The 25,504-nt window shown below is 45.7% G+C and overlaps 1 protein-coding gene across 2 annotated transcripts in view; it reads left to right on the forward strand.

The window, feature by feature from the left end:
* The window catches only part of RPTOR (regulatory associated protein of MTOR complex 1), a 333,344-nt gene that overhangs the window by 63,747 nt on the left and 244,093 nt on the right, over positions 1–25,504 (forward strand). For both annotated transcript variants that reach the window (XM_053568488.1, XM_053568489.1), the window contains exons 2-3: positions 11,662–11,764; positions 21,074–21,156. In XM_053568488.1, the coding sequence (XP_053424463.1) occupies positions 11,662–11,764; positions 21,074–21,156 (186 nt within the window). The remainder of the gene's footprint in view (positions 1–11,661; positions 11,765–21,073; positions 21,157–25,504) is intronic.

Consider the following 25,504-nt stretch of genomic DNA (forward strand, 5'->3'; position numbering starts at 1 on the left):
TGGCTATTTTTTGTTGCCAGTTGTCATTATTGTTTAGCAGGCCAGCTTCAAACCCGCCAGCCTGGGTGCATGTGGCTAGAGCCCTAGCCTCTGAGCCATGAGCACCGCCTGCCTATACTCACACTCTTGAAAACATCCTTGACTCTTGTATGTGTGTCCAGCAGGGATTTGAAAGCACACACAGAAGGCCCAGGTGCAAAGAAGAAAAAAGCAGCCACCTGCGTTTCTGCATTCCCCTGCAGGGAGCAAGCCACTGTGACATCTTGAGTTTTCACTCTGTGACTGTTCACGTGTGTGTTTATACCTGGAGTAATGGTTATGGACACAGCTTGGGACCCTCCTCTTCTGATGCAGTCATATGTGAGGATGGCCCATGCCATTTCCTATTCCCTGAAAACATGTATTTGTTAACAGCTCTGTTGACATATTCACATATTCACATATCACAGAGGTCACCTAACACAGTTGTGTAGTCTGAAGATCTGTTTTTAAAGGCTATATGACATTGTGTGTCATATGTAACCATTTAATATTTGTCATTTAATTCAGCCCTTCAACTTGGACATTTAAGCTTCAATAGAATAAATTTTACCATGAAGTTTATATTTTTGAATTATTTGAAGTTAATATGTAGTGTGTATATCTTGATACTATCTCTCTGTGATAAATAATTTTACTTTCATTTGATAGGTAAGGAAACTAAATAGTTAATTGACTTTTTTTTTGAGACAGAGTCTCACTTTGTTGACCTTGGTAGAGTGCCCTAGTATCACAGTTCACAGCAACCTCTAAATCTTGGGCTCAAATGATCCTCTTGCCTCAGCCTCCTGAGTAGGTGGGATTACAGGTGCCCACCACAACGCCCAGCTATTTTTAGAGACGGGGTCTTGGTCTAGCTCAGGCTGGTCTTGAACTCGTGAGCTCAGCCAGGTCCACCCACCTTGGCCTCCCAAAGTGCTGGGATCACAGGCATGAGCCATTGTGGCTGGCTATGACTTTTTTTTTTTTTTTTTTTAATTAATTTCACCCTGCAAGGTGTTATAAGAAGAGGCAAAGAAGTGTTTCGTGCCCCCTGGCCTGCCCCTTGCGATGGGGCCACTGCACTCATGGACTCCAGGGCACAGCCAGCCAGGTTGGCAGAGGCGTCACCAGGCTGCCATTTGTTGGTGAGGAGCCACAGAGGGATTCAGTGTAGAACTCCTTTGAGGAGGGGATTTCTTTAGTTTGTTTAAAACAGGTACTCTTTAAAAAAATCTAGCACCTTTAAAGTGAGCTGTGATAATTCCTTTTATGAAACTCACTTTGTATGCATTTCTTGTTTTGACTTTCAGAAACCTAAATTTCCCAAGGGTCTGTGGTGCTGGAACAAAACACACACGCTTTGCCTCCTGTACACCTGTGTGGTACAGGCAGGTGGGCGAGCTGGGCTGCCGCGCGTGCCTGCTGGGGGTCATTGCGGGTGAGGCCTCCCCACCGATGCTATCCTTGGGTTTATGGTGTTCTATAGGCGTGGAGGCAGATTTTACAAGCAGTGGGATATAGACACAATTTGTCCTAAAAAAAAAAAAAAAGAGTACTTAAACCTTAATCTAGGTGTTCGGCTCAAGGAAACAAGCTGAGCTCTGAATTCAAGAGCCTCTTCCCTCAATCCTAGCCCCCTTTGCAATGAACAAAGGAGTGTGACAGTAGGATCTCCTTTCTGTTAGGAACACTTGGAGGTGCTCCCGGCTGGGCTCCTTGTGGGCTCCTTGTCCCTCCTCTCTCTCTCTCTCTCTCTCTGCTTGGCAGCACGCAGCCTGCTCTCCCGCCCCCTTTCCTATAAGTATCGTTGCTCTCTTTGCTATATGCTCCAGTTTCTGCCTTTATAAATTATGCATTCGCATGGCTTTGGCTTTCTTTGCTCAAAGTTTTTGCTTGATGCTCTGAATCCTAATGAACGCTCCTGGGAATTGGGTGGCTCTGGCTCAGACAAGCAGGGAAGAGTAAAAGTTGTGACGGGTGCAGCCCACCCCAGCTTCCCCCCAGCTCCTCTTCCTCAGCACTCGGTTGCCCATGTTGGAGCAGGGGAGCCATGTCATGTGGTGGCGACTGGTAGTTTAACCAATATAACTTAGTCTTTCTGCACAATGACTTGTCTGTCACTGATGTCAGTCTGTAGATTTATGTTCAAGTTTGGTTGTGCTACCTGATCACCTCTATCTTTAAAAAATATATATGGTTTTGGGCGGAGCCTGTGGCTCAGTGAGTAGGACACTGGCCCCATATACCAAGGGTGGCGGGTTCGAACCCAGCCCCAGCCAAACTGCAACAAAATAATAGCCGGGCATTGTGGCGGGCGCCTGTAGTCCCAGCTACTCGGGAGGCTGAGGCAAGAGAATCACCTAAGCCCAAGAGCTGGAGGTTGCTGTGAGCTGTGACGCTATGGCACTCTACCGAGGGTGATGAAATGAGACTCTGTCTCTTTACAAAAAAAAAAAAAAAAAAAAAATATATATATATATATGGTTTTATCAAATCTATTTTTTTTTTTTTTTTTTTTTCAGTTTTTGGCCAGGGCTGGGTTTGAACCCGCCACCTCCGGCATATGGGGCTGGCGCCCTACTCCTTTGAGCCACAGGTGCCACCTGGTTTTATCAAATCTATTAAGTGGGAAGACTCCAGTAAGAATCCCCTTTGAATGGTGCCAAGCACTGATATATTTATAACCAGTGAGGTGACATGCACTTGAGTATATAGTCTATTGAGTAAAAGATGGCCCCGTCTGCAGGCCGTTGGGAGCAGTTCTGAATCCAAAAAGCATTGAGCCCTGGAGTATTTTCATAGCTCATTCGGTGGCAAAACTTGACCTGAACTGAGGTGTTTCGGTGCTCTTTATTCCATGGAGGGTGAATCTTTGTGCATTTCACTGTGGGATTTTAATGTTTTTGAGCACTTGCGCTTCTCCAGACCCTTATGGGTGTGTTATATGAGATAGGGTACAGGCATCATATTATCCTTTGCAAACCTGAAAACATCTGAGCTTCAGAACACTCAAGGCACCAGAGGATTAGAGGAAGCTGCCCCAGGCGGTTATAACACCATCGGGACCTCCCCCACCCCCCTTGCAGTAGCCCAGCCTCTTGAGCCTATTGCCCAAAGCAATCTGAGAATTTGGGTTAGAGAACAGAATTTTAAGGAGAGTGTACCAACCTTTAAGAGGTGGTTCCAGAATGTCTGGGAATGCTGGTGAGGAGTCAAAACTTCAGGATCTAAAAAATCCTTAGCACCTAAGAGGTCATCTCCATCCACTTCTCACTTTAAGGATAAAGAACTTATTTAGCAGACATTGGAAGTAGCCAGCATGTCTGAGGCCCCACTTATTAGTGATTACTGGAAGTTTTTTTATTTTATTATTATTGTTATTAATTTTTGAGACAGAGTCTCACTAATAGCCCTCAGTAGAGAGCTGTGGCATTACAGCTCGCAGCAAGCTCCAACTCCTGGGCTTAGGTAATTTTCTTGCCTCAGCCTCCCAAGTAGCTGGGAGTATAGGCGCCCACCACAACACCCGGCTATTTTTGTTTTTGCAGTTTTGGCCGGGGCTGGGTTTGAACCTGCGACCTCTGGTATATGGGGCCAGTGCCCTACTCCTTGAGCCACAGGCACCGCCCCCAGCTATTTTTTTTGTTGTTGTTGTTGCAGTTGTCATTGTAGTTTGGCAGGCCCCGGCCGGGCTTGAACCCACCAGCCTTGATGTATGTGGCTGGCACCCTAAAAGCTGAGCTATGGGCACTGAGCCGTGAAAGTTTTATAGTTTCTCAAAATCATATTCTTTTTAAATTCAAAATTAACCCCTGGGGCCAGGGAAGATGACTCACCCATAATCCGAGCACTCTGGGAGGCAAAGACAGGCAGGAGGATCACTTGAACTCAGGAGTTCCAGACCAGCCTGAGCAAGAGCGAGACCCTGTCTCTACAAAAACCAGAAAAAATAACCAGGGTGCCTATAGTCCCAGCTCCTGGGGAGGCTGAGGCAGGTAGATTGCTTGAGCCCAGGAGTTTGAGGTTGCTGTGAGCAAGGCCAGTGCCATGACACTCTAGCCCAGGAAACAGAGTGAGACTGTCTCAAAGAGAAAAAAGAAAGTATTGTTTTTCTTTTTTCAATTCCGTAAGACAGTTTGTGAGTTTGTTGATGTGCTCCCTTTCTGTTTTTCGAATGTAACATCTAGTGCAGTAAATTTCCTTCTAAGGGCTGCTTTTGCTGTATCCCACAGGTTTTGGTAACTTGTGTCCTCATTGTTGTTATGTTTGAGGAAATTAAGTTTTCTCTTTTATCTCTTCCTGAACCCAACTATCATTCAGCATAAGGTTGTTTAATTTCTAGGTCTTTGTGTGGGGATGAACATTTTTGTGGGAGTTCACTTCCACCTTTCTCCACTCAGTAAATTGATTCAAGATGGATAAAAGATCTAAATCTAAGGCATGAAACAATAGAAATCTTGGAAGAAAATGTGGGGAAAACACTTGAAGGTATTGGCTGGGGAAAGATTTTATGAAGGGGTGGCGCCTGTGGCTCAGTGAGTAGGATACTGGTCCCATATACTGAGGGTGGTGGGTTCAAACCTGGCCCCTGCCAAACTGCAACAAAAAAATAGCCGGGTGTTGTGGTGGGTGCCTGTAGTCCCAGCTACTTGGGAGGCTGAGGCAAGAAAATTACCTAAGCCCAGGAGCTGGAGGTTGCTGCGAGCTGTAATGCCACAGCTCTCTACTGAGGGCGATAAAGGGAGACTCTGTCTCTAAAAAAAAAAAAAAAGAAAAGACTTTATGAAGAAGACTCCAGTGGCAATTGCCCAACAACAAAAAATATAAACAAATGGGACTTAATTAAACTGAGTAGCTTCTGCTACAGCTAAGGAGACAACAACCAAAGCAAATAGACAACCATCAGAATGGGAAAAGATTTGAATATTATGAATCAGAAGCTTGTTAACTACAATTTATAGAGATCTCAAATTAAGCAACAAAAAAAGAGCCAATTTCTTATATCAATGGGCAAGAGGTATGAATAGAACCTTCTCTAAAGAAGACACACAAATGGCTAACAAACATATGAAAAAATGCTCATTGTTTCTAATTATCAGAGAAATGCAAATCGAAACCACCCTGAAAAAAAAAAAAAACCACCCTGAGACGTCACCTAACCCCAGTGAGAATGGCCCACATCACAAAGTCTCAAAGCCACAGATGCTGGCATGGATGTGGAAAGAAGGGAACACTTTTATACTGCTGGTGGAACTACAAACAAATACGACCCTTTTGGAAGGAATTATGAATAATCCTCAAAGAATTCAAACTAGAACTCCCATTTGATACTGTAATCCCATTACTGGGCATCTACCCAGAAGGAGAAAAATCATTTTATTATAAGGAGATTTGCACTAGACTATTAATCGATGCTCAATTTACAGTTGCCAAACTGCGAAAACAACATAAATGCCCACCCATCCAGGAATGGTTTAACAAGCTGTGGTATATGTATACCATGGAATACTATTCAGCCACTAAAAAGATGGTGACTTTACATTTTTTGTATTAACTGGATGGAGTTGAAACACATTCTTCTTAGTAAAGCATCACAAGAACGGAGAAGCAAGAATCCAGTGTACTCAAATCTGATATGAGAACAATTGATGCTAATACAGTATGACAGAGGGCGGGGAAAAGGGGAGGGGAGGGAGGAAGGGTGGCGGGGAGGGGGGGTCACGTTGCCGTACGCACCTCTTTGGGGCAGGACACAATTACAAGAGGGACTTTAACAAATTCAAGCAGTGTAACCTGGTTCTTGGTATCCCCAATGAATCCCCAACAACAACAACAAAAAAGTAACCTTTGGGGTAGAAGTGTGTCATCTTAAATTGTATTTTATTGGAGAAGAAATATATATATTTTTTTGTTGGGGATTCATTGAGGGTACAATAAGCCAGGTTACATTGATTGCAATTGTTAGGCAAAGTCCCTCTTGCAATCATGTAGAGAAGAAATAGTTTGAAAAACCTGGGCGGCGCCTATGGCTCAAGGAATAGGGCGCCGGTCCCATATGCCGGAGGTGGCGGGTTCAAACCCAGCCCCGGCCAAAAACCAAAAAAAAAAAAAAGTTGAAAAACCTTATTTTATCTACTATTATGCATTTTTGGCACATTAAATTTGATGGCCCTTACATTTTTTTTTTTTTTTTTTTGTAGAGACAGAGTCTCACTTTATGGCCCTCGGTAGAGTGCCGTGGCCTCACACAGCTCACAGCAATCTCCAACTCCTGGGCTTAAGCGATTCTCCTGCCTCAGCCTCCCGAGCAGCTGGGACTACAGGCGCCTGCCACAACGCCCGGCTATTTTTTGGTTGGAGTTTGGCCGGGGCTGGGCTTGAACCCGCCACCCTCGGTATATGGGGCCGGCGCCTTACCGACTGAGCCACAGGCGCCGCCCGGCCCTTACATTTTTTAAATTCCATAACTGTATTATTAAAAACACTGATCTGGAATTGTGGGAATGAAGTTGGCATAGAAATGAAAAAAAAAAATGCCATTCTAGGTATAGTTAAGAATTTAAGTCACACTTCTATTAGGGCTAATTATAAGGACAAGGTTTCCATGTCTGTTTTTTAGCTAATCACCACTCAGGAAACAAACCCAGCATATGTAATCTAAATATTATGTAATATGCGTAGAAGGTGACATGAAGAAGATACAGAATCATAGCTGCTTCCGTTTTATGGACCACTCATAACACAAAGGTCTAAATTGGAGTAAAGGTGGATATAATGGGGCGGTGCCTGTGGCTCAGTTGGTAAGGCGCCGGCCCCACATACCGAGGGTGTGGGTTCAAACCCAGCCCCGGCCAAACTGCAACCAAAAAAAAAAAAAAATAGCCGGGCGTTGTGGCGGGCGCCTGTAGTCCCAGCTACTCGGGAGGCTGAGGCAAGAGAATCGCTTAAGCCCAGGAGTTGGAGGTTGCTGTGAGCTGTGTGAGGCCACGGCACTCTACCGAGGGCCACAAAGTGAGACTCTGTCTCTACAAAAAAAAAAAAGGTGGATATAATGAAACAAATGAAAAGTTATTTAACAAACACATTAGTGCGCTATTTACTGTTATGCTTTGATGTTTATTTCCTAGCACTTGTTCCTTGTGGTAGATGCTGGGATATTTTTTTTTTCTGTAGAGACAGAGTTTCACTTTATGGGCCTCGGTAGAGTGCCATGGCCTCACACAGCTCACAGCAACCTCCAACTCCTGGGCTTAAGCGATTCTCTTGCCTCAGCCTCCCGAGTAGCTGGGACTACAGGCGCCTGCCACAACGCCCGGCTATTTTTTGGTTGCAGTTCAGCCGGGGCCGGGTTTGAACCCGTCACCCTCGGTATATGGGGCCGGCGCCTTACCGACTGAGCCACAGGCGCTGCCATTGCTGGGATATTTTTAAAAGACTGTAACCTTTTACTAATTGTGGACTTAATAAAAGTTGTTCTTGGCGGCGCCTGTGGCTCAGTGAATAGGGCGCCGGCCCCATATGCTGAGGGTGGCGTGTTCAAACCCAGCCCCGGCCAAACTGCAACAAAAATAAAATAGCCGGGCATTGTGGCGGGCGCCTGTAGTCCCAGCTACTCCGGAGGCTGAGGCAGGAGAATCGCGTAAGCCCAAGAGTTGGAGGTTGCTGTGAGCCGTGTGATGCCACAGCACTCTACTCGAGGGCGGTACAGTGAGACTCTGTCTCTACAAAAAAAAAAAAAAAAAAAAGGTTGTTCTTGATACCTTTAAAAAAAAAAAAATTTAAAACTTAACCACATTTGAAATTAGGCCAACACCATTAAAATTTGTAGAGGAGCGAGACATATTTGATTGTTTTAGAATATTTACAGGTAATGTTTTTGCCCAATGTTGGAATAAAATTGGTAGCCAGATATTAGAGTAAATACATTCTAGGTCACGTGTCAGTGTCATCTTGAGGGGTTTTTCGGTTTTGTTAAAGAGCACAATGCAGGTACAGGGCTGGGCGTGTACTGGGTGAGCAAGGGTGAGTGGGGTGGGCTCCGTCTTGGGGCTGGGCGTGTATCAGGTGAGCCAGGGCGAGTGGGGTGGGCTCTGTCTTGGGGCTGCATGTACTGGGTGAGCCAGGGCGAGTGGGGTGGGCTCTGTCTTGGGGCTGGGCGTGTACTGGGTGAGCCAGGGCCAGTGGGGTGGGCTCTGTCTAGTTTTTGCTGGTGGGTGGCCAGATCCTGGTGTCATCCTCCAGTCCTCTTATGGCTTACCTTAGAGGTCCTCTGAGCAACACTTGGTGAGCCAGGAAAGGCTGCCTCATGGAATGCATGGAGCAGACTGTGAGCTCCAAGTGTGCAGCCTGGTGGGCAGCCATCCATAGTGGGAGGTGGGAGGCAGGGCTGATCAGAGAGCTGGGCCTGAGCCGGCACCTGGCTGTGCACCTTGGGCCTCCCTGAGGAGGGGGAATAGGGCAGCTGGGGAAGTCATGAGCCTGTTAGCCCAGATGGCTCTGCTGTCTCTCTCCTGGGCACACAGGGACTGCAGCTTAGTCAGCAGCGGGAGCTCTTGACTTGAGGAGCACAGGGCCAGGACTGGTGTCCCTGAAAACAGGTCCCTACATGTTGCGTTCTCCCTCTGACTTTGTGAGAGGAGTCTGACGTCTGCAATTCTCAATTAGGTACAAAATGAAAAACCAGTGAGGAAAGCAGCTAGGCTGTGGGGAAGAAGTCTTCCCTTCCCTCGGGTGAGGGACTGGGCCCACCTGTGTTCTTCAGGAAGCAGCTTGGAACAGGCTGCAGGGGGCTCTAATCAAGGCCTTGACATTCCCTATCACAGACAATGAAACAAACACTCTGGTTTAAAACTGTTGCAGGGTAGGTGTTTCCATGAAAGATTTCATTTTAAGCAGCTTATCTTCAATAGCTGAGTTTGAGTTTGTTTTAAAATAATTGGTCAGCTATATGGGATTACCTATTCTGGTAACTTAAATATGGGGAGGGTGCTAGCAGATACCATGGCTTCCATGGTTTCTAATTTTCAGCCTTTTCTCCTGATGGTAGGTGAGGGGACCATTAGTCTCGTATGACTCCTGGTAAGAAAATTCCGGTGCATGTCATGGGAAGACAGTCCCTTCTGTGTGGCTGTGGATGTCCTTAACAAAGGGCCCCCCCCCCCTTTTTTTTTGCGGTTTTTGGCCAGGGCTGGGTTTGAACCCGCCACCTCCAGCATATGGGGCCGGCGCCTTACTCCTTTGAGCCACAGACGCCGCCCTTAAAGCCCCCTTTTTCAAAGTACTGGGAGAGAAGGCAGTAAAATATTCCCCTTTTACCCACACAGCTTTAAATTCTATTTTAAACAGTGGAATCTTATTTTGATGTGGTAAAGCTTATGTTTAAAATCAGTAGCCATCATCCTTAATGATGAGGCATTTGTGACACTCTGTCCTTTTTTTGTAATTATTAGAGCATTATGTTAGACGTTCTGGTCACACACAAGGACCAACCACAGAAATGAAGAATGGCGTGGGAAGAGCAGGGCAGACCCCGTTCTACACAGGCAGTGCAGCAGCGTGGTGTGTGCTTAGAACTGGCCCAGAACCACCAGAAGGCAGTTACACTTGATTAAGAATTTAGTCAAGGGGCGGCGCCTGTGGCTCAGTCGGTAAGGTGCCGGCCCCATATACTGAGGGTGTCGGGTTCAAACCCGGCCCTGGCCAAACTGCAACCAAAAAATAGCCGGGCGTTGTGGCGGGCGCCTGTAGTCCCAGCTACTCGGGAGGCTGAGGCAAGAGAATCGCCTAAGCCCAGGAGTTGGAGGTTGCTGTGAGCTGTGTGAGGCCACAGCACTCTACCGAGGGCAATAAAGTGAGACTCTGTCTCTACAAAAAAACATTCAACCTTGGGCAGCGCCTGTGGCTCAAGGAGTAGGGCGCCGGTCCCATATGCCAGAGGTGGCAGGTTCAAACCTAGCCCTGGCCAAAATCAAAAAAAAAAAAAAAAAAAAAAAAAAGAATTTAGTCAAGTAACTAAACATTATTCTTATATGTTACCAGTTATCAATAAGAAACCATTGTGAGGAAATACAAGTATTTCCCTTAAGTATTTGTTAAAGAATCTAGGAGTAATCTTTTTTAAAATTAAAAATTGATACATATTAGACATACACGTTTTTGTGGTACATGTGATAATCTGATATACTTATATAATCAAATCAGGGCTATTGGGATATCCTTCATCCGAGTAATTAATTTGATAAAAAGAAGATGAATGTAAAATAACTCAGTAGAATTAAAAAAATTTTTGAGGATGAAAAACTGACCCCTGGCTGGGTGTGGTGGGTAATCTCAGCACTCTGGGAGGCCAAGGCCTGTGGATTGCTTGTGCTCACAAGTTTGAGACTAGCCTGAGCAAAAGCGAGACCCATCTCTACTAAAAATAGAAAAACTGAGGCAAGAGAATGGTTTGAGCCCAAGAGTTGGAGGTTGCTGTGAGCTATGACACCATGGCACTCTACCCAGGGCGACAGCTTGAGACTCTGTCTAAAATAAAAAAAAAGAAAAGAAAAGAAAAACTAACCCCCTTCACCAAGTATTACAGTGCATAAAGATAAATTATTTAAAGTGATGTGGTACTAGTGCAAGTATTGGTTGATAGGTTAATGGGATAAATTTGATTACCCAGAAGTAGAGTTTGGTCTGTATGAGAATTAATGTATGCAAAAGGACTCGCTACACACCTCTGCGTTTGGGGGAGGTTATTTTAGCAGGGATTGGTACAATTGCCTAGTTTTTGAGAAAAAAAATTAATCTTCATTTTGTGTTACATGTGAAAATAACATCCAGATGGCCTGAAGGGCCAGATGTAAAACAAAAACACTAGAACAAAATACATGTATTTATTCATTGAGCAAATAGCACTGTTGAGTTGGTCTATGCCTGGTGTTTGCTCAGAGGATATGACTGGACTCAACTGCTTCCCGGGGCCTCTCGTTGGCAGATTGGGGTAGATGGGCTTGAGGCTGTGTTGACCGGTGGCTCTACCCTGACAGGCACCGCGTGTAATGGCGGTGCTCAGAGAAGGCCCCTGGAGAAACTGATGTTTGTACTGAGATCGGATTTGAGTGCCAAGAGGTCAACGCAGTCATGCTGAGTGGTCTGAAGTATAAATATGAACAGATAGTCCATACAAGGGGAAAGATACAAACAGTGAACACACACTTGAGCGCGCCCAGCCGCGCTGATGTGAACGAAGGCGAAAGCTAAATCAGCGTGGCAGGTTTTCTCATCAAATGATCAATGATAATCTGGTGGGAGTGTAAGTTTGTGGAATTTTTTTGCAATGGAATTTGGCAGAATGTATCACGTGCATTAAAATATTTATATCTTTTGATCACATAATTCCATTTTGGGAGATTTTTGTAAACCTGAGAAAAGCTGCCCCTGCCCCCCTATTTGCACACTGTCCTCTGAAGCCCCATCTTTAAAGAAGGAACGTTTTCCTGCACTAGCACTGGGGTAGCCCACATGACAGATACGGGGGTGGGGTGGGGTGGGGTGGAGAGGGACCGGATGTTCTGGGCACATGTTAAAAGCTGGAAAAGTGCATGAGCAAGTTTCATATTGAAATATTCGCGTTTTTTCCTCCTGTGTTTCCAGATGAAGACAGTCAGTGTTGCTTTAGTTTTGTGTCTGAATGTCGGTGTGGATCCTCCAGATGTGGTGAAGACCACCCCCTGTGCACGCTTGGAGTGCTGGATAGGTAAGTGCACCCCATCACTGACGGGCCTGGTGGGCAGTTCTGGGCCGGACAGCACCTTCCCACTCATGTTCTGGGCCAGAGGCCTTCAGTTGGTGTACATCTGAGGACTTTATTTCTTTTTTTTTTTTTTTTTTTGGTTTTTGGCCGGGGCTGGGTTTGAACCCGCCACCTCCGGCATATGGGACCGGCGCCCTACCCCTTGAGCCACAGGCGCCGCCCGACTTTATTTCTTTTGTGGTTATGTAAACTTTAATTTTACATGTATTCACTTATGATTTGTAGTGGAGAAAGTGTTTCAAGGAAAATTAACAAAATAATGGCTATTGGATTATATAATTTTCTCCTTTAAATCTGCCCTGTGTCTGGCACATAATAGTAGGTATATATTTTAGAAATTGATAACTGCATGAAAATATGTTTATAGGAAAGGCAAGTGGAAGCACTCTGAGGAGAGCGTCACATAATGTGCGCGGGTCACAGCGTTAGTGACCAGTGTTCACTGGGCACTGTTGGAAGCGCTTCATGAAGCCGTTTGATCCTCACAGCACCTGTGTGGTGGGTTTTATCATTAATCACCATTTTAGAGCTTAGGATAATGAGACATAGACATTAATAATTTGCCCAAAGTTGTTCTGTAAGTGGCAGAGCTGGGAATCTATGCAGCCCAGGTCCAGAGACAACATATATGTATATATTTAATTGTGGTAAGACATATGCAACCCAAGATGCCACTCTAGCTACTTTCTGTGTACAATTCAGTGACATTAAGTGCATTCACAGTGTTGTGCAGCAGTCATCACCATCCGTTGCCAGGACTTTGTACCATCCAAACTGGAACTCCATCCCCAGCACACAGTCCTCATTCCTTTCTCCCTCAGGCCCTGGTAGCCATCATTCCACTCTGTGTCTGTGAATTAGGCCATTCCAGGTACCTCATATGGGTGGAATCAACAGTATTTGTTTGTAGCTGACTTATTTCACTTAGCATAATGTCCCCAGGTCCTTCTAGGCTGTGGCATGCAAGAATTTAATTCCTTTTTAAGGCTGCATAATAATTCACCTTTTGGCTATTGTGAATATGCCACTGTGAATATTGGTGATATACAAATACCTGTTTGGGTTCCTGCTTTCAGTTCCTTTGGGTATATACCCAGAAACGGAATTGCTGCGTTATGTAGTAATTCTGTTAACTTTTGAGGAATTGCTTAGGTTTCCACAACAGCTACACCACTTTACATTCCTACCAGCAACACAGAGGGTTCTAATTTCCCCATATCTCTGCCAATACTTTATGTCTTGGTATCAGCCATCCTCAGGTGGGGTGGATCTCCTTATGGGTTTTGTTGTTGGTCTGTCTGTTTTTGAGACAAGGTCTTGCTGTGTTGCCCAGGCTGATTGTGAATTCTGGGTTCATGTCCTCCTCCTGTTCAGCCTCCCAAGTGGCTGGGACTACAGGCTCCCGCCCCTGTGCCTTTGGGCTTGTTGCGGCTTTGATTGGCCTTTGCTTAACAATTTGTGATGTTGAGGTTCTTTTTATGGGGTTATTGGCCATTTGTATATCTTCTCTGGAGGAATGTCTATTTATGTTCTTTACCCATTTTTTAACTGGATTTTTTGTTGTTGAGTTGTAGGAGTTCTTTGTATGTTCTGGGTGTTAGGCCCTTATCAGATACATGGTTTGCATATATCTGCTGTCTGTGTTCTTAGCCGTTACATACTGTGCCTACTTCTTTTTTTAAGCATCAGGTTTACTGAGATATAATTTACATATGGTAAAATTTACAGTTTGTAGGTGTACATTTCTGTGACCTTTGACAAACATACAGTTGTGTGACAAATGCCACAGTGTATAGATTATTTCTGTTATGCCAAGAAAGGGCCCTCTGGCCCTTTTGTAAACAGTTCTTTCCCTTCTCTAGCCCTGGGCAGCCACTGACCTGACTTTTGTACCTGCATTTTTCCCTTGTGTGGAATGTTATGTGAATAGAATCAGATAGTTTTTGTAATTTGCTTCTTTCATTTAGCAGAATTCATCTTGAGATCCATTCATGCTGCTGGATATATTAGTGGATTTTCCATTCATTCCATTTAATGGATATAGCACAATGAGTTTATCTGTTTACCAGTTGATGGAGTTTGAGTTGTCTCCAGTTTTGGCAATTATGGATAACATTGCTGTAAGCACTTGATCCTTGTGTGGACATGTTTTCCGTTGGTTTAATAGTTAGGACTGAGATCATTGCATCACGTGTTAAGTAGATACATGTTTAATTCTTTAAGGAATTGCCAGACTAGGGTTTTTCTGCTGTGCCATTTTGCGTTGCTGCCGGCAGCCTGGAAGAGTTCCAGCTGCTCTGCAGCCTCACTAGCTCACCGGATTGTCAGTTTTCGAAAGATTTTTGACTATTCATCTCTATGCCTAGGTCTGAGCCCCCTACAACACATAGCCCCCACCCGGCACCTGCCCCCCACAACACACAACCACTACCCAGCACCTGCCCCTACCTCAGTGTAATGGTGCCCAGAGCCCTCACCCTAAACCCCACCACACCTGTCTTGGTCTGTGCCACTGTAACAATGTCCCTGGTAATTTATAAATAACAGCAACATACTGTTATTGGAGGCTGGAAGTGCAAGGTCAAGGTTCTGGCTTGTTCAGTGTGTGGTAAGCGCATGCTCTTTGTGCAGCTCTGCGTCCTCACATGATGGGAGGGACAGAAGGGCTAGTTCCCTCCAGCCCCTCTAGAAGGCCCCTGAGCAGTCACTTCCTCACGGCCCTTCTCTTCATACTGTCACTGGGGGCTTAAGTTCCAACACGTGAATCTTGGAGGACAGGTTTAGACCGTAGCCCCACGCCCAGTCCCTCCACAGTGCCCAGCACACTAAGGTGCTGTTGAGTGGGAGCTTGGCCGCCTCTACTTCAGGGCCTCTGCTTTGTCCAGGTGCTGACCACCAAGGAGAGGTGAGCGCCCAGGCTGCTCTGGAGCGCTGAGGGGCCTGCCTACTAGAGCTCCCCACTGCAGATGCTCCCCACATCTGGCGCGGGCCGTGCCCCCAGGCCCTGCAGGAGGCGGGGCATTGTGAGCAAGTGCCTGCCTGGCCCGCTCTGCCTGGCCCGCTCTGCCTGGCCCTGTTGGAAGGCTCTTCTCCCATCCCTGCTTCTCATTCCTCTGGGTAATGAGGTGCTGTTTCATTTCGTAGAATGACATTTGTCTCTTTTCAGAGAATCAGGGGAGAGGCTGTTTTGTTTTATGGCCCAACATTAAATGCTACAACAGTAATACTAAAACGGTCCCACTCAGGAACAAGGCTCAGGAATGATGCTGGTCCCACACTTGTGGGGGATGGTCTGTGTTTGGTGGTAGAGTGGGTGAGCCACCTGCCAGCTGCCTGACAGATCACAGACCTGCCAGCCCCACAACCACATGGCCAGGTCCTCGAAGCAAATCTTTCTGCACGCACATGCAAACACACACATACCTCTCTGGAGAACCCTAACAGACACTAGGACCGACTAATGGCACTAAGAATGTGGAGCCTCTACTACAATGGGCGCAAGCACAGCCCAAGCCCCGCTGGCTGCTGACCAGACTGCTCACCAGACTACTGACCACGTTGCTCGCCTCATTCTCATTGCTGAAAGAGGGTGGTGGCATGGAGCCTGCACCCCCTCTGCTTTCCAGAGTGAGTTGTAAACCCCAAGGTCTGTACTTTAAAACACAGCATCCCATTCATACCCTTCAATGTGTTGAAAATCCATCCAGATCCTGGTCTTGTCTAATACAGCGATAGACAACATAGGAATGAGGAACTAGGCCTGCTGTCCTGAGATGCACAGTAAGAAGGTGGTCAATGTAGGGAGGTGGTCAGCTGGTCAGCTGTGGAGGTTCCACTGTATTTAGCAGGTATTGTGGGCAGCGAGGCTCAGTGGGTAAGATGGGTCAGATTGTAGAAATCGCTCCTGTGGAATTACAGCTCCTGCCCTGGGATCTGCAGACACTGAGCGCTGCAGGTCTGCCCCCGGGAGCCCATGGCTGTGTGCTTTCCCCTCCAGCTGAGTGAGGTGGTGGGCCTCTCCCTACATGCCCTGCCATCTATACAGTGTGGAGACAGCATCATGGTTAATAAAACACAGTCAGTAAAAAAAGAAAATGGTTTCTAACTTCAAAGGAGCACTTTTGTCATTATGTATTTTCTCAGTCAAAAATTAGTTATTCAGTGATACGCAACTAATTAGTGCAGAGTCCTTGAAAGACGCACACAGAAGTTTGCACTTGATCTAGTAGGCAGTACTTAGTTAATAAGTCAATTAACAAATATTTATTAAGTGTCTTCCACACACAAGGCACAAAGAAGCACAAAGCTTTGAGGGGTGAGTCTGCAGGTTTGTTTTTAACAGGGTTTGTACTGAGTCCAGCATACTGCAGAGTAGCACCGAGCGGGTGCAGGGGCTTGATGCATTTTCCTGATCACTCCCAGGTGACCAGGGTCCCAGTCCTGCCCCTCCAAACCTCCCCTCCATGCTTACAATCTTTTCTACTCCCCACGTTATCTAAACAGGAGCATGTAGCTGGCATTGCAGGCTCCTGAGGAGCGGTCGGCCTGTGCCCATCTTTGGGAGGAACTGAGGGCTGGGTCACCGGCCCTGCACCGGCACCACCCCCTCAGGAGCTTCGGCCCGGAATCAGGGTGACGGGGTGAGGGGGTGTGGTGCAGCTGGGGTTGGATAGTGGGCAATTCTTGGTGCAATGCCAACCTTTTTTTTTTTTTTTTTTTCCTTTTAAGGCAATCATGAAACAAGGTTTATTGAGAAAGAGAAAGGTAGGTTTACAGAGTAAGGGCAAGATCCAGGCATACAGAGCAGGATCTGTAGGCCTCTGTTGTTTCGACAAAGGGCCAACACCAGCTGTTTTGAAGGTGAAATGCATAGGAGGAGCAGTGAAGCCCTGCGTATTTGGAGAAAGTGAGGAGGCTAAAAAAAAAAGGAAGGTGCCACCTGTTTAGGTTGGCTGAATGCCAGCCCTGTCCTAGCTTTGCAACTTGGACCAAGTCACTTGGCTGCTTTAAACTTCCCCTTCCTCTCCTGTCTTACCGGGGAGGTTGGACTAAGTTCTTTGAGTATAAAATTCTATGCATGGTGAGAGCATACCAGGGTTATGCTGGAAATCTCACAGATAGGAAAATCTATTAAAAGTTGAAAGTTTTATCCAAATGCCAGTTACCGCTTTTCTACCCACCTCCCCACTCCATTCATAATCTCACTCATACACATTCTATTCTCTCTCCCAGGTTCTTCTGAAAGCAAAATAGGAACCCAGCAAGATATTAGAAGAGAATTGTTACAGGACAGAGCTACAATTAAAAATGTTCTTGTGTATATATGAATATACTGTGAGGAATTGTTTTAAAGTTGTAGGGGTCAACTAAACAAGCCTGAAAAAGCAGGTGAGAAGGGAAGCACACTTGACCGGTACCCCAAGGACTGGAGATGAAACTAGTTGTTCACAGGTGGGAGCAGGTCTACCCAGGGCAGGACAAACTTATTTAAAAGGCTTTTCTCACAAGAGTGAGACCAGCCTGAGCAAGAGACAGACCCCCTCTCTACTAAAAATAGAAAAACTAGCTGGGTGTTTTGATGGGCACCTGTAGACCCAGCTACTCGGGAGGCTGAGGCAAGAGGATCCTTGAGCCCAGGAGTTGGAGGTTGCTGTGAGCTATGATGACACAGTGGGGCTCTACCCAGGGCAACAGGGGGGGAAAAAGGCTTTTCAATTAATTTTCATATTTCAGCTTAAATTGTGAATTAAATTGTTAATTGTCACAATTTACCTTAAAGTGATTACCCCCAGGCTTTCATTGTCCTTTGTATTAATATGTTTCCATTGTATACATAGCACTTAACAAGAGCCACTTATGGGAACTTCTCAAACCCCTAAGTTATCTTTTATAGAAGCATAACTTCAAATTTATGTTCTGTCTACCTCCCCCTCCCCTAGTCCCAAGTTAGACTGACAACATGGTCAGCAGTGCTCTCCCAGGCATTTAGTTGTAGTTCATTTAAATGGTTTTGAGTTGAATGATAAGGGCCTTGTTTAGTTGTCCTTATTCCTTCTCTCTCCCCCTTTCACCTCTCATTTCTTCTCCTCTCCCATGTAGTGTCATATTCTTGGGAGGAAATCATAAAACCAGCAGACCACAGGGACTCTCAGTGGGCAGGAGGTGGCAGCCCCACTTGGTTGGTCACTGTCTGCTGAGGAGCTGCTCTCGCGCTCCCGTTGTGGGGGCAGAGGTCCTGGTCTGAGCCAGGGAAGGGTGAGTGGGAGCCTCTGCTGGGCGGCCTCTTCTAAGGAAGCCCAGGTGTCTATGGGGACCTTGTTAGGTCCACCAGGAAATGTGGCATCTGCTCCCTCCTTCTTGGGGCTCTTTCCACTTGCCTTCTTTGGGGGGAGGGTGCTGTGGGTGAAGGACCTGGGTTTTCCAGCCCTGAGGTTCCAGGAAGAGCCAGCATCCTGTAGGCTGGGAATCCTGGCTCCTGCCTGCACCTTTGGCTCTCTGTAGCTCCCTGCAGGGCATGCTTGGAGAACCGCCACTGCTATTGCGTGGACAAGCCTTAATCTCTGTACTGGGAGGCCGATTCTGTTCTTGTCACTCTAGATTGTAGCCAGGAGTCCCCCAGCACCTGGCTGCTGCATTTCCGTGGGCATGAATGAATTAAAGGCTCTCCAGCCAGCTCTGCAGTTACTGTATGCACACAGCCCGCTGCCCTCGGCCTGGTTTCTGTTTGTTTAAAGCTATTGTCTGCTTCCCTTTGCTTTGTTTATACACTTGTGGCCCTTAATTTTTTTTGATCCCAGTCCATTTCTGTCTCTTACTAGTCTTGTGGTTCAGATTATAGCAGGGTTGATTTAGGTCAATGTGATTTTTTTGAGACTGTAGAAATCTGTTTCTACCAGAACAAAGAGAGATGAAGATTAAGATGAACATTTAATTCCCTATATTATTGATTATAACAGATTTTCCACAATTCTTCCAGAGAAGTTAGATGTGACCCGGTTTTCACCAGGTTCTCCTCAGCCGGCCAGAGGAGCTGGTGAAGACCAGGCTGTTCGACAGCCATCCATCTCTGTGTCGAAAAGTCTGTGATGACTTTGATTTGTCTATGGGTAAAAGAGATCCCTTCTGGTGACAAAATCCTGTTACTTAATTTTGTGATTCATTTTCTTTCTTTTTCTTTTATCAAAGTAACACAGGCACAAAGCTAAAAACCCCACATAATACTGGTTGCTGCATAGGCATGCCTTGGAGACACTGCACAGGAGTGTTCTGGTTCCCAGTATGTGCCACAGTTACGTGTGTGAGTCCTGCAGGCTGCTAAGTCTGCATCGTCATTGTTCCTAAACCAACAACGCACAGACTAATGTAAAAATGCTACTGATGATCTGAGCCTTCAGCAAGTCGTAACCTTTTTGCTGGTGTGGGGGTGGGGTGGGGGCTTGCCTCAGTGCTGAGGCTGCTGACTGGTCAGGGGGGTGGCTATGGAATTCCTTAAAATCAGACAGCAGTGAAGTTCGCTGCATCCACTGACCCTTCCTGCCATACAGGATCTCTGAGTAGCCTGCGATGCTATTTGTGTCATTTTGCCCCCAGCAGACAGATGCAGGGTCTGTGGCAGACATTTTCTGGAAAGCGCATGGCATGAGCCGTCACTTTAAGGAAAGTAACTAAGTATTTGTTGTCAGTGATAAAATTTGCTATTTCAAAGAAAAATTAGGATTTGGAGACCTTGCATCTGCCACTGTGAACTTGGTGGCTTCTTAATGCTTTTCTGCTGAGATCGTGGTGGATTTAATGAGTGTGGTTTTTTTTTAATATTAGAGAGTGAAATAGAAGATTTGCATAGGTCAGTAAGCCAGTATTCTCCAAACAGCCAGTGCACGATGACCCTGGGGGTGCAGCCCAGAGTGGAGAATGTAATGTGAGAACGTAATTCGCTCATCTGTGTGGTTTCACACACTGCTGCAAATGCTTTTAAAGAAATGGCCACTGTTAAGATAGTGTAGCATGAGGAGCCGGGATTATCTGGAACAGCAGTTTAAGGAGCTCCTGTCTTTCCTAATGACACAAACATGGACAACAATGTTATTCTCACTAATTTGGGGGGGGGGGGAGTTTTTTTTATAATAAATATTCATGTTAAAAAGAACTAGGTTTGTTATTTTTAAGATGCATGAAGAAATTTTAAAAAAAACCTTAATTTTGAATATAGTAAATACTGATAGATGCAACCACATGAACAAAGGCTCCTTCTGGTCCTCAGTGGTTTTAAAGAGTGTGAAGGGTCCTGAGACCAAACAGGGCTGGGAACTTCTGGTTCTAGCAGCTCTAGAAGCCACTCCTGAGATGGATGGGCACACTGTAAAGCTGAGTTTTTGTGGGAGAGCTGAGAGCATGGATGGAACTTTTTAAGAAGTGTATCACCTCCTTGTTCTGGCCGGGCCGGTGGCTCACGCTTGTAATCCTTTGAGCCACAGGCGCCACCCTTTTTTTTTTTTTTTTTTTTTTTTTGCAGTTTCTGGGCACGCTTGTAATCCTAACACTATGGAAGGCCGAGGAGGGAGGATTGCTTGAGCTCATGAGTTTGAGACCAGCCTAAGCAAGAGTAAGACCTTGTTTCTACTAAAAATAGAAAAACTAGCTGGGCCTTGTTGTAGGTCCCTTAGTCCCAGCTATTCTGGAGGCTAAATGCAGGAGGATCGCATGAGCCCAGGAGTTTGAGGCTGCTGTGAGCTAGGCTGATTCCACAGCACTTTAGCCCGGGTAACAGAGTGAGACTCTGTCTCCAAAAAAAAAAAAAAAAGTATATCACCTCCTTGTTCTTTCCTTTCTTTTCCTGTTCCTGTGCACACAAGAGCTGGACCTTGAACCCAAGGACAGGCCCATGCTGTTCTCACTGCTGGGCTCCCTGTGCAGGGCCTCTGTCTGAGGGAAGCACAGTCTCAGCCTGTTCATGCAAAGCCAGATAGCAGCCCAGGAATAAAGCAGCCAGAGTGCAAGAAAGCTGCAGGTGCTGAAATATAAACAGACGTGGGCGGAAAAGAAACAAGCACTGCGGCCGTGATGGTGATAACACCCGTTTGATGGGCACATCAGTCTGGGCACATTAGCAGTTTCATAAATCTGCTTAAACAAACGTCAGCCACAGGCTGTTGTGTTTAGTCCAAGGTGGCTGTGAAATGTGTTTTGTAAGAGGAGACTAAAAGAGAGGAAGTGGATATGTAAAGACTTTTCTCCTTTTCATTGCTCCCTCAGATCCTCTGTCCATGGGTCCTCAGAAAGCTCTGGAAACCATCGGTGCGAATTTGCAGAAGCAATACGAGAACTGGCAGCCTCGGGTAAGCTTTCTCATTCGCTCTTCCCTTTCTTTCCTACAGGGAAAGTTTGGTGCTTGGTTTTAAAGTCTTTGGTTTGAAGCGGGAGTTCTCTGCAGATGCTCACCTCGAGTGACCTGCTGCGCTGCCGTCCCCGTGTGTTCGAGGCTCGCTGTGCCGTGCCGCCTGCCAGCACGTGCTCGGCTGTGAGGCAGGCGTTGAATAGCCTGATTTATTTTGCCAAATCTTTAGAAAAGAAAAAATATTTGTCATGTTGCTCTTAAATTACGGTTTTAATTTTTGTCAGAAGATGTATTTAGTAACCCTTCTGCATCCTCAACTAGTTAGAGCTATTCCTCCTGTCTTCAAAGAGTTGAGGGGAATAAAAAACCACATTCAAAAGTTGACACCGATCATATGCTTTGTCTTTGATTCAAAAGGTTCTTTTCAGAGAGCCAGTTACCAATTAGTGTCTTTTATTGCTTATATCTTACAGGTTTTTTTTTTTTTTTAAAGATATGTGGCATAGAATATAACTGTGTCAAATTGCCCGTAGATGTCAAGTTATTTGTAAAACACCAAAGCTCCCCTTTCCTTTGGCTTTTCTCGTTAACTGGCTTAAGGATTTGAGAAATTTCATAGTGTTTTAGAAATTGTGGGCATCTATGGAAGTGCCTTTTTATTCAGCTCTGTGTGGTGGGCTCGTGTGGGACCATCTAAGGGAGGGTGATGAGCAAGGCGGCTGAGAAGGTGGCCTCAGCCCTGCACCCCTTGTGGGTTGCTTCTCCCTTCTTGTATCAGCCCAGTGGAAACAAATGCTTCATAGCACCTGTTGAACACTTAATCTGGTAGAGATTTTGATTTGTGGGTCATTTATCACCATGGGATCTAGAATTTAGGGAATTCCTTGTATATTATGTACATTCTTAGAGTAAGAGAATAGCCAAAAATGAATTTACTTCTGCCTTTAACAATGCCCGCAGGTAGTTTTTGCTGTTGCTCATAGCAGTGAGCTGGCTGATTGTTAGGAAACATCACCCTGTCTTAGGGTGTGTTTTTGTTCTTTGCATTTCTAACTTGTCAAGTCATTAATAATGGCCTTTTATTCTTCAGAAAGCAGTTTCCTAGCGGTTATTTTGATATATGCCTGAAGGTTTTTTCCCTCTCTCAAACTTGTTACTTTTTGATGGTTTATATAAAAAGTCATTGCTTTTTGCTTGAGAGTGCCGTGTACTTGGGGGTTGGATGAGAACTGGAGAGAGATTTTGATGGCGTAGTCCTTTAAAAATAGTCGAGATGCCTGGTGTTCTCAGTACAAAGAAGTGAGGACTTTGAAGGTACTCCAGGATCTCAGCAAGGTGAGACGGCACTTAAGGGAGAGTGGTGCAGAGTGGCAATCTTGGAAGGCTTGATGTCACTGGCATCCGGGAGGTTGTTCGCCAACACTGTATAAATTTAAAGGAGTGCCTTTCTGACTCAGCTACTTCTGGCCATCTCCTGAGTGTGACTTCGTGCCTTTGCTCTTTGCTAGATACATTTGTTTAAAAAAGAACATAAGCAGATAAATTCAGGTCTACCGGTTGAATTCTTTATAGATGAGTTTCTGTTTTCAATTACTTCCTTTTTTAAAATGAATTATTACATTAGAAAATACAGTCTTTCAGAATACATGTGTTTAATATTTCAAGACATTGTATGTTTATTCCATTTGGTATTATACATAATTTTCTTTGAGTGCTAAGAGTTGGTTTACTGCCAGCTTTATTATTAGTTTAGTTTGGGAGGTGTCAACTAGTGTGAACTAGCTGACAGTAAGTGGAATCTTCTAAAGTAGGATCTCTTATTTTTAATCTAAATTTCTGCCTAGGAGCAGATGTCTTTCATGGCATCTGGAAGAGCGTTATGACATAAGGCAGGCAGTGTCTGCATGCAGGTAGATGAGCACAGACAGATGGAGGGCAGTGTAGCACCATGTCCCACGGCAGTGGTACCGCTGTCCCTGGACGGTGAGCACAGGCGTACAACGGTGTACTTCTCTGGAGGGAGGTGGTCTTTAGGTCTGGGAACATTTGTAAAAGTCAATGGGATTTCAAGACTGGATCAGTGAAATAATTTTCCGAATAAGAGGTAGTTCGAAGGGCTACTGAGATGGAGAAGGTGTAAAAATGATAGACTGCTCAGGAAAGGGTGTCATCGAACCATCTGGGTCTATTAAGTGGGATCTGGAATAAAGAAGCTTCAGCTGCAGCTTGGAAAGAAGCTGTTCCTAGGAACACTCCTGCAGTCAGAAAGCAGAACCACAACAGGGAGTACTCCATATTTTCTTTTTGACTGCTGAGACTATTGCATTCATTTTTGAGTATGATAAGAATGTTAAAAATTTTTCTGCTGCAAACCATTTTTGTGGGGCTCATCTACTTTGGAAAGAGCCTAAAGGTAAAGGAAGTCACAGAGTACCTCTGACTAGTTTCTGATGTCAAATGTGGGCTGCACCAGGTGCACTCAGTAATGACAGACCCTGTTCCTGTGCGTGTGCCCCAGCTCTCTGCTTGTCGTAACTTCCTGTGTGTTGTGGGAGAGTGGGAGGGAGGCCTGGCCCTGACAGCAGCGGTTCTCAGTCTGAGACAAACCTTACGCTGCCTTACAGAGTTTACACAAAGCATGAGGCACTTACTAAGCTCAGATGTCTGTGTGCAAGGTGCCTGGTCCCTGACTGTAAATCAGGGGCCTTTGAAGCATTGCAAAGCCAAACACACACCACTTTATTGCACTCCACAGAGCTCTTGCGTTTCTGCAGTAATAAAGAGAGGTTGATGTGCCATCTGCAATAAAACAATGGGAATGTTATTATATTTCGTAGACTTCTGATGTAAAGACCCGTACATCTGGTTTTCTTTCTCTGTGTCCTTTATTGTAAGACTCACAAAGGTTGGGCAGATTGTAGTAAGGTCATTTTCATTAATGTTTGCTGGAGTTGTAATCTCCATGTTGTCATATATGGGACTAGGGAGTGTCTGTTACCTCACAGACATCTCCCATCCCTGGATGTGCAGAAAACTGACCCCCGAATCTCCCTCAGCTACACCAAGAGTGAGGCCTGGAAGCCTGATGGTGTCCTTGTTGTGTGAGGGTGCAGAGACTGCCCCTTGCTTTTCTAGCTGTAACTGTTCAAGACGGTATGTTTTGATGTAGATGATTCTGGTTCCTGATGGAATTTAGAGAAACCATGGCTGTTACATTTTTCCTGAAGGCTGCCAGACTCTATCTGGCCCATATTTCCTTGCCAAGCCCCTTGAGCCCTTTTCTAAATAATTTATCAGTTTGCCACTGGTGAAATATTTCTTCTGATTAAATTTAAGACTTTGCCTTATTACCTTGTTGGTGCATAAATTTCTGTTCTGCAGGAGATTGAGGGGAAAATGCCAGCTGTCGTTCCCGTGGAAAATTCTGCAGTGAAACCTCACTCGCTTCATCACCGGCCTCAGTGGGGAGTTCTGTCGGGCGGTGGGCGTGAGAGAGCATAACTCTGGGAGTCTGCAGTGAGGAATTTATCTTCCTGAGAGTTTCTCTAACAGAGTGGGGCTCTGACAGCTTAGTGCAGGATGTAAGTTAGGAGCTGGAGCAGATGGGGAGAAGCAAACAGGTGGAGTCTCCCTGTCTGTGTCTGTCTGTCCCCAGAGGCTGTGCTCCAAGCAAGGGCAGAGGCCACACTCCTTTACTCGGGGTGAGTTTTCATTCTGGTGGCTTAAAAACAAGCTTATGGACGGGGGGAAATGTTCATCATTTACTAAAGATGGCAAAGATATTTGGTGAAGCTTCCTGTTGGCAGGTGGCTGGAATAACCTCCAGCTGTGTCCTTTTGTCCAATGTGTGTGTCTAGGACAGACACTTTTCCATCATCAGTGTTCTTTGCAGAAGGATCTCTTATCCCAACCAAGCCTGTGAGTGGCCATGGCGGCAAGAAAGTTGTGGTCGCTGTGGTGTCTTCAGGAAGCTGAGTGGCCATGAGAGTCGTTTTGAGATACCTGGCAATTCCTAGTTATCCACACATAGCAATCCTTGTGAATTATGTTATGTGGATCTTAAGCTTCAGCTGCCCCTCAGCTCCTCATGCTTCTCAGGTGTGTCTCAGTTAATCCCTGGTCACGGACTGAAAGTCGGATTCACTGTAAGGTTAGTATGCTATCTGTAGCTCTTCCTGCTGGGCAGAGTACACTTGGGGAGAAGTTCCAGAACAAAGCTGCTGCCAGACCTGGTTCGGTAGCCAAACCGAAGTCACTGTACATGTTCCCTGATGACCACCCCTGCTTGGTATTGATTATAGTGCCGTGCTTGCCCTTGTGAGTCTGATACTGAGGACAGCACTGTGAGC

This window comes from Nycticebus coucang, chromosome 18, assembly GCF_027406575.1.
Source record: "Nycticebus coucang isolate mNycCou1 chromosome 18, mNycCou1.pri, whole genome shotgun sequence".
Lineage (NCBI taxonomy): Eukaryota > Metazoa > Chordata > Mammalia > Primates > Lorisidae > Nycticebus > Nycticebus coucang.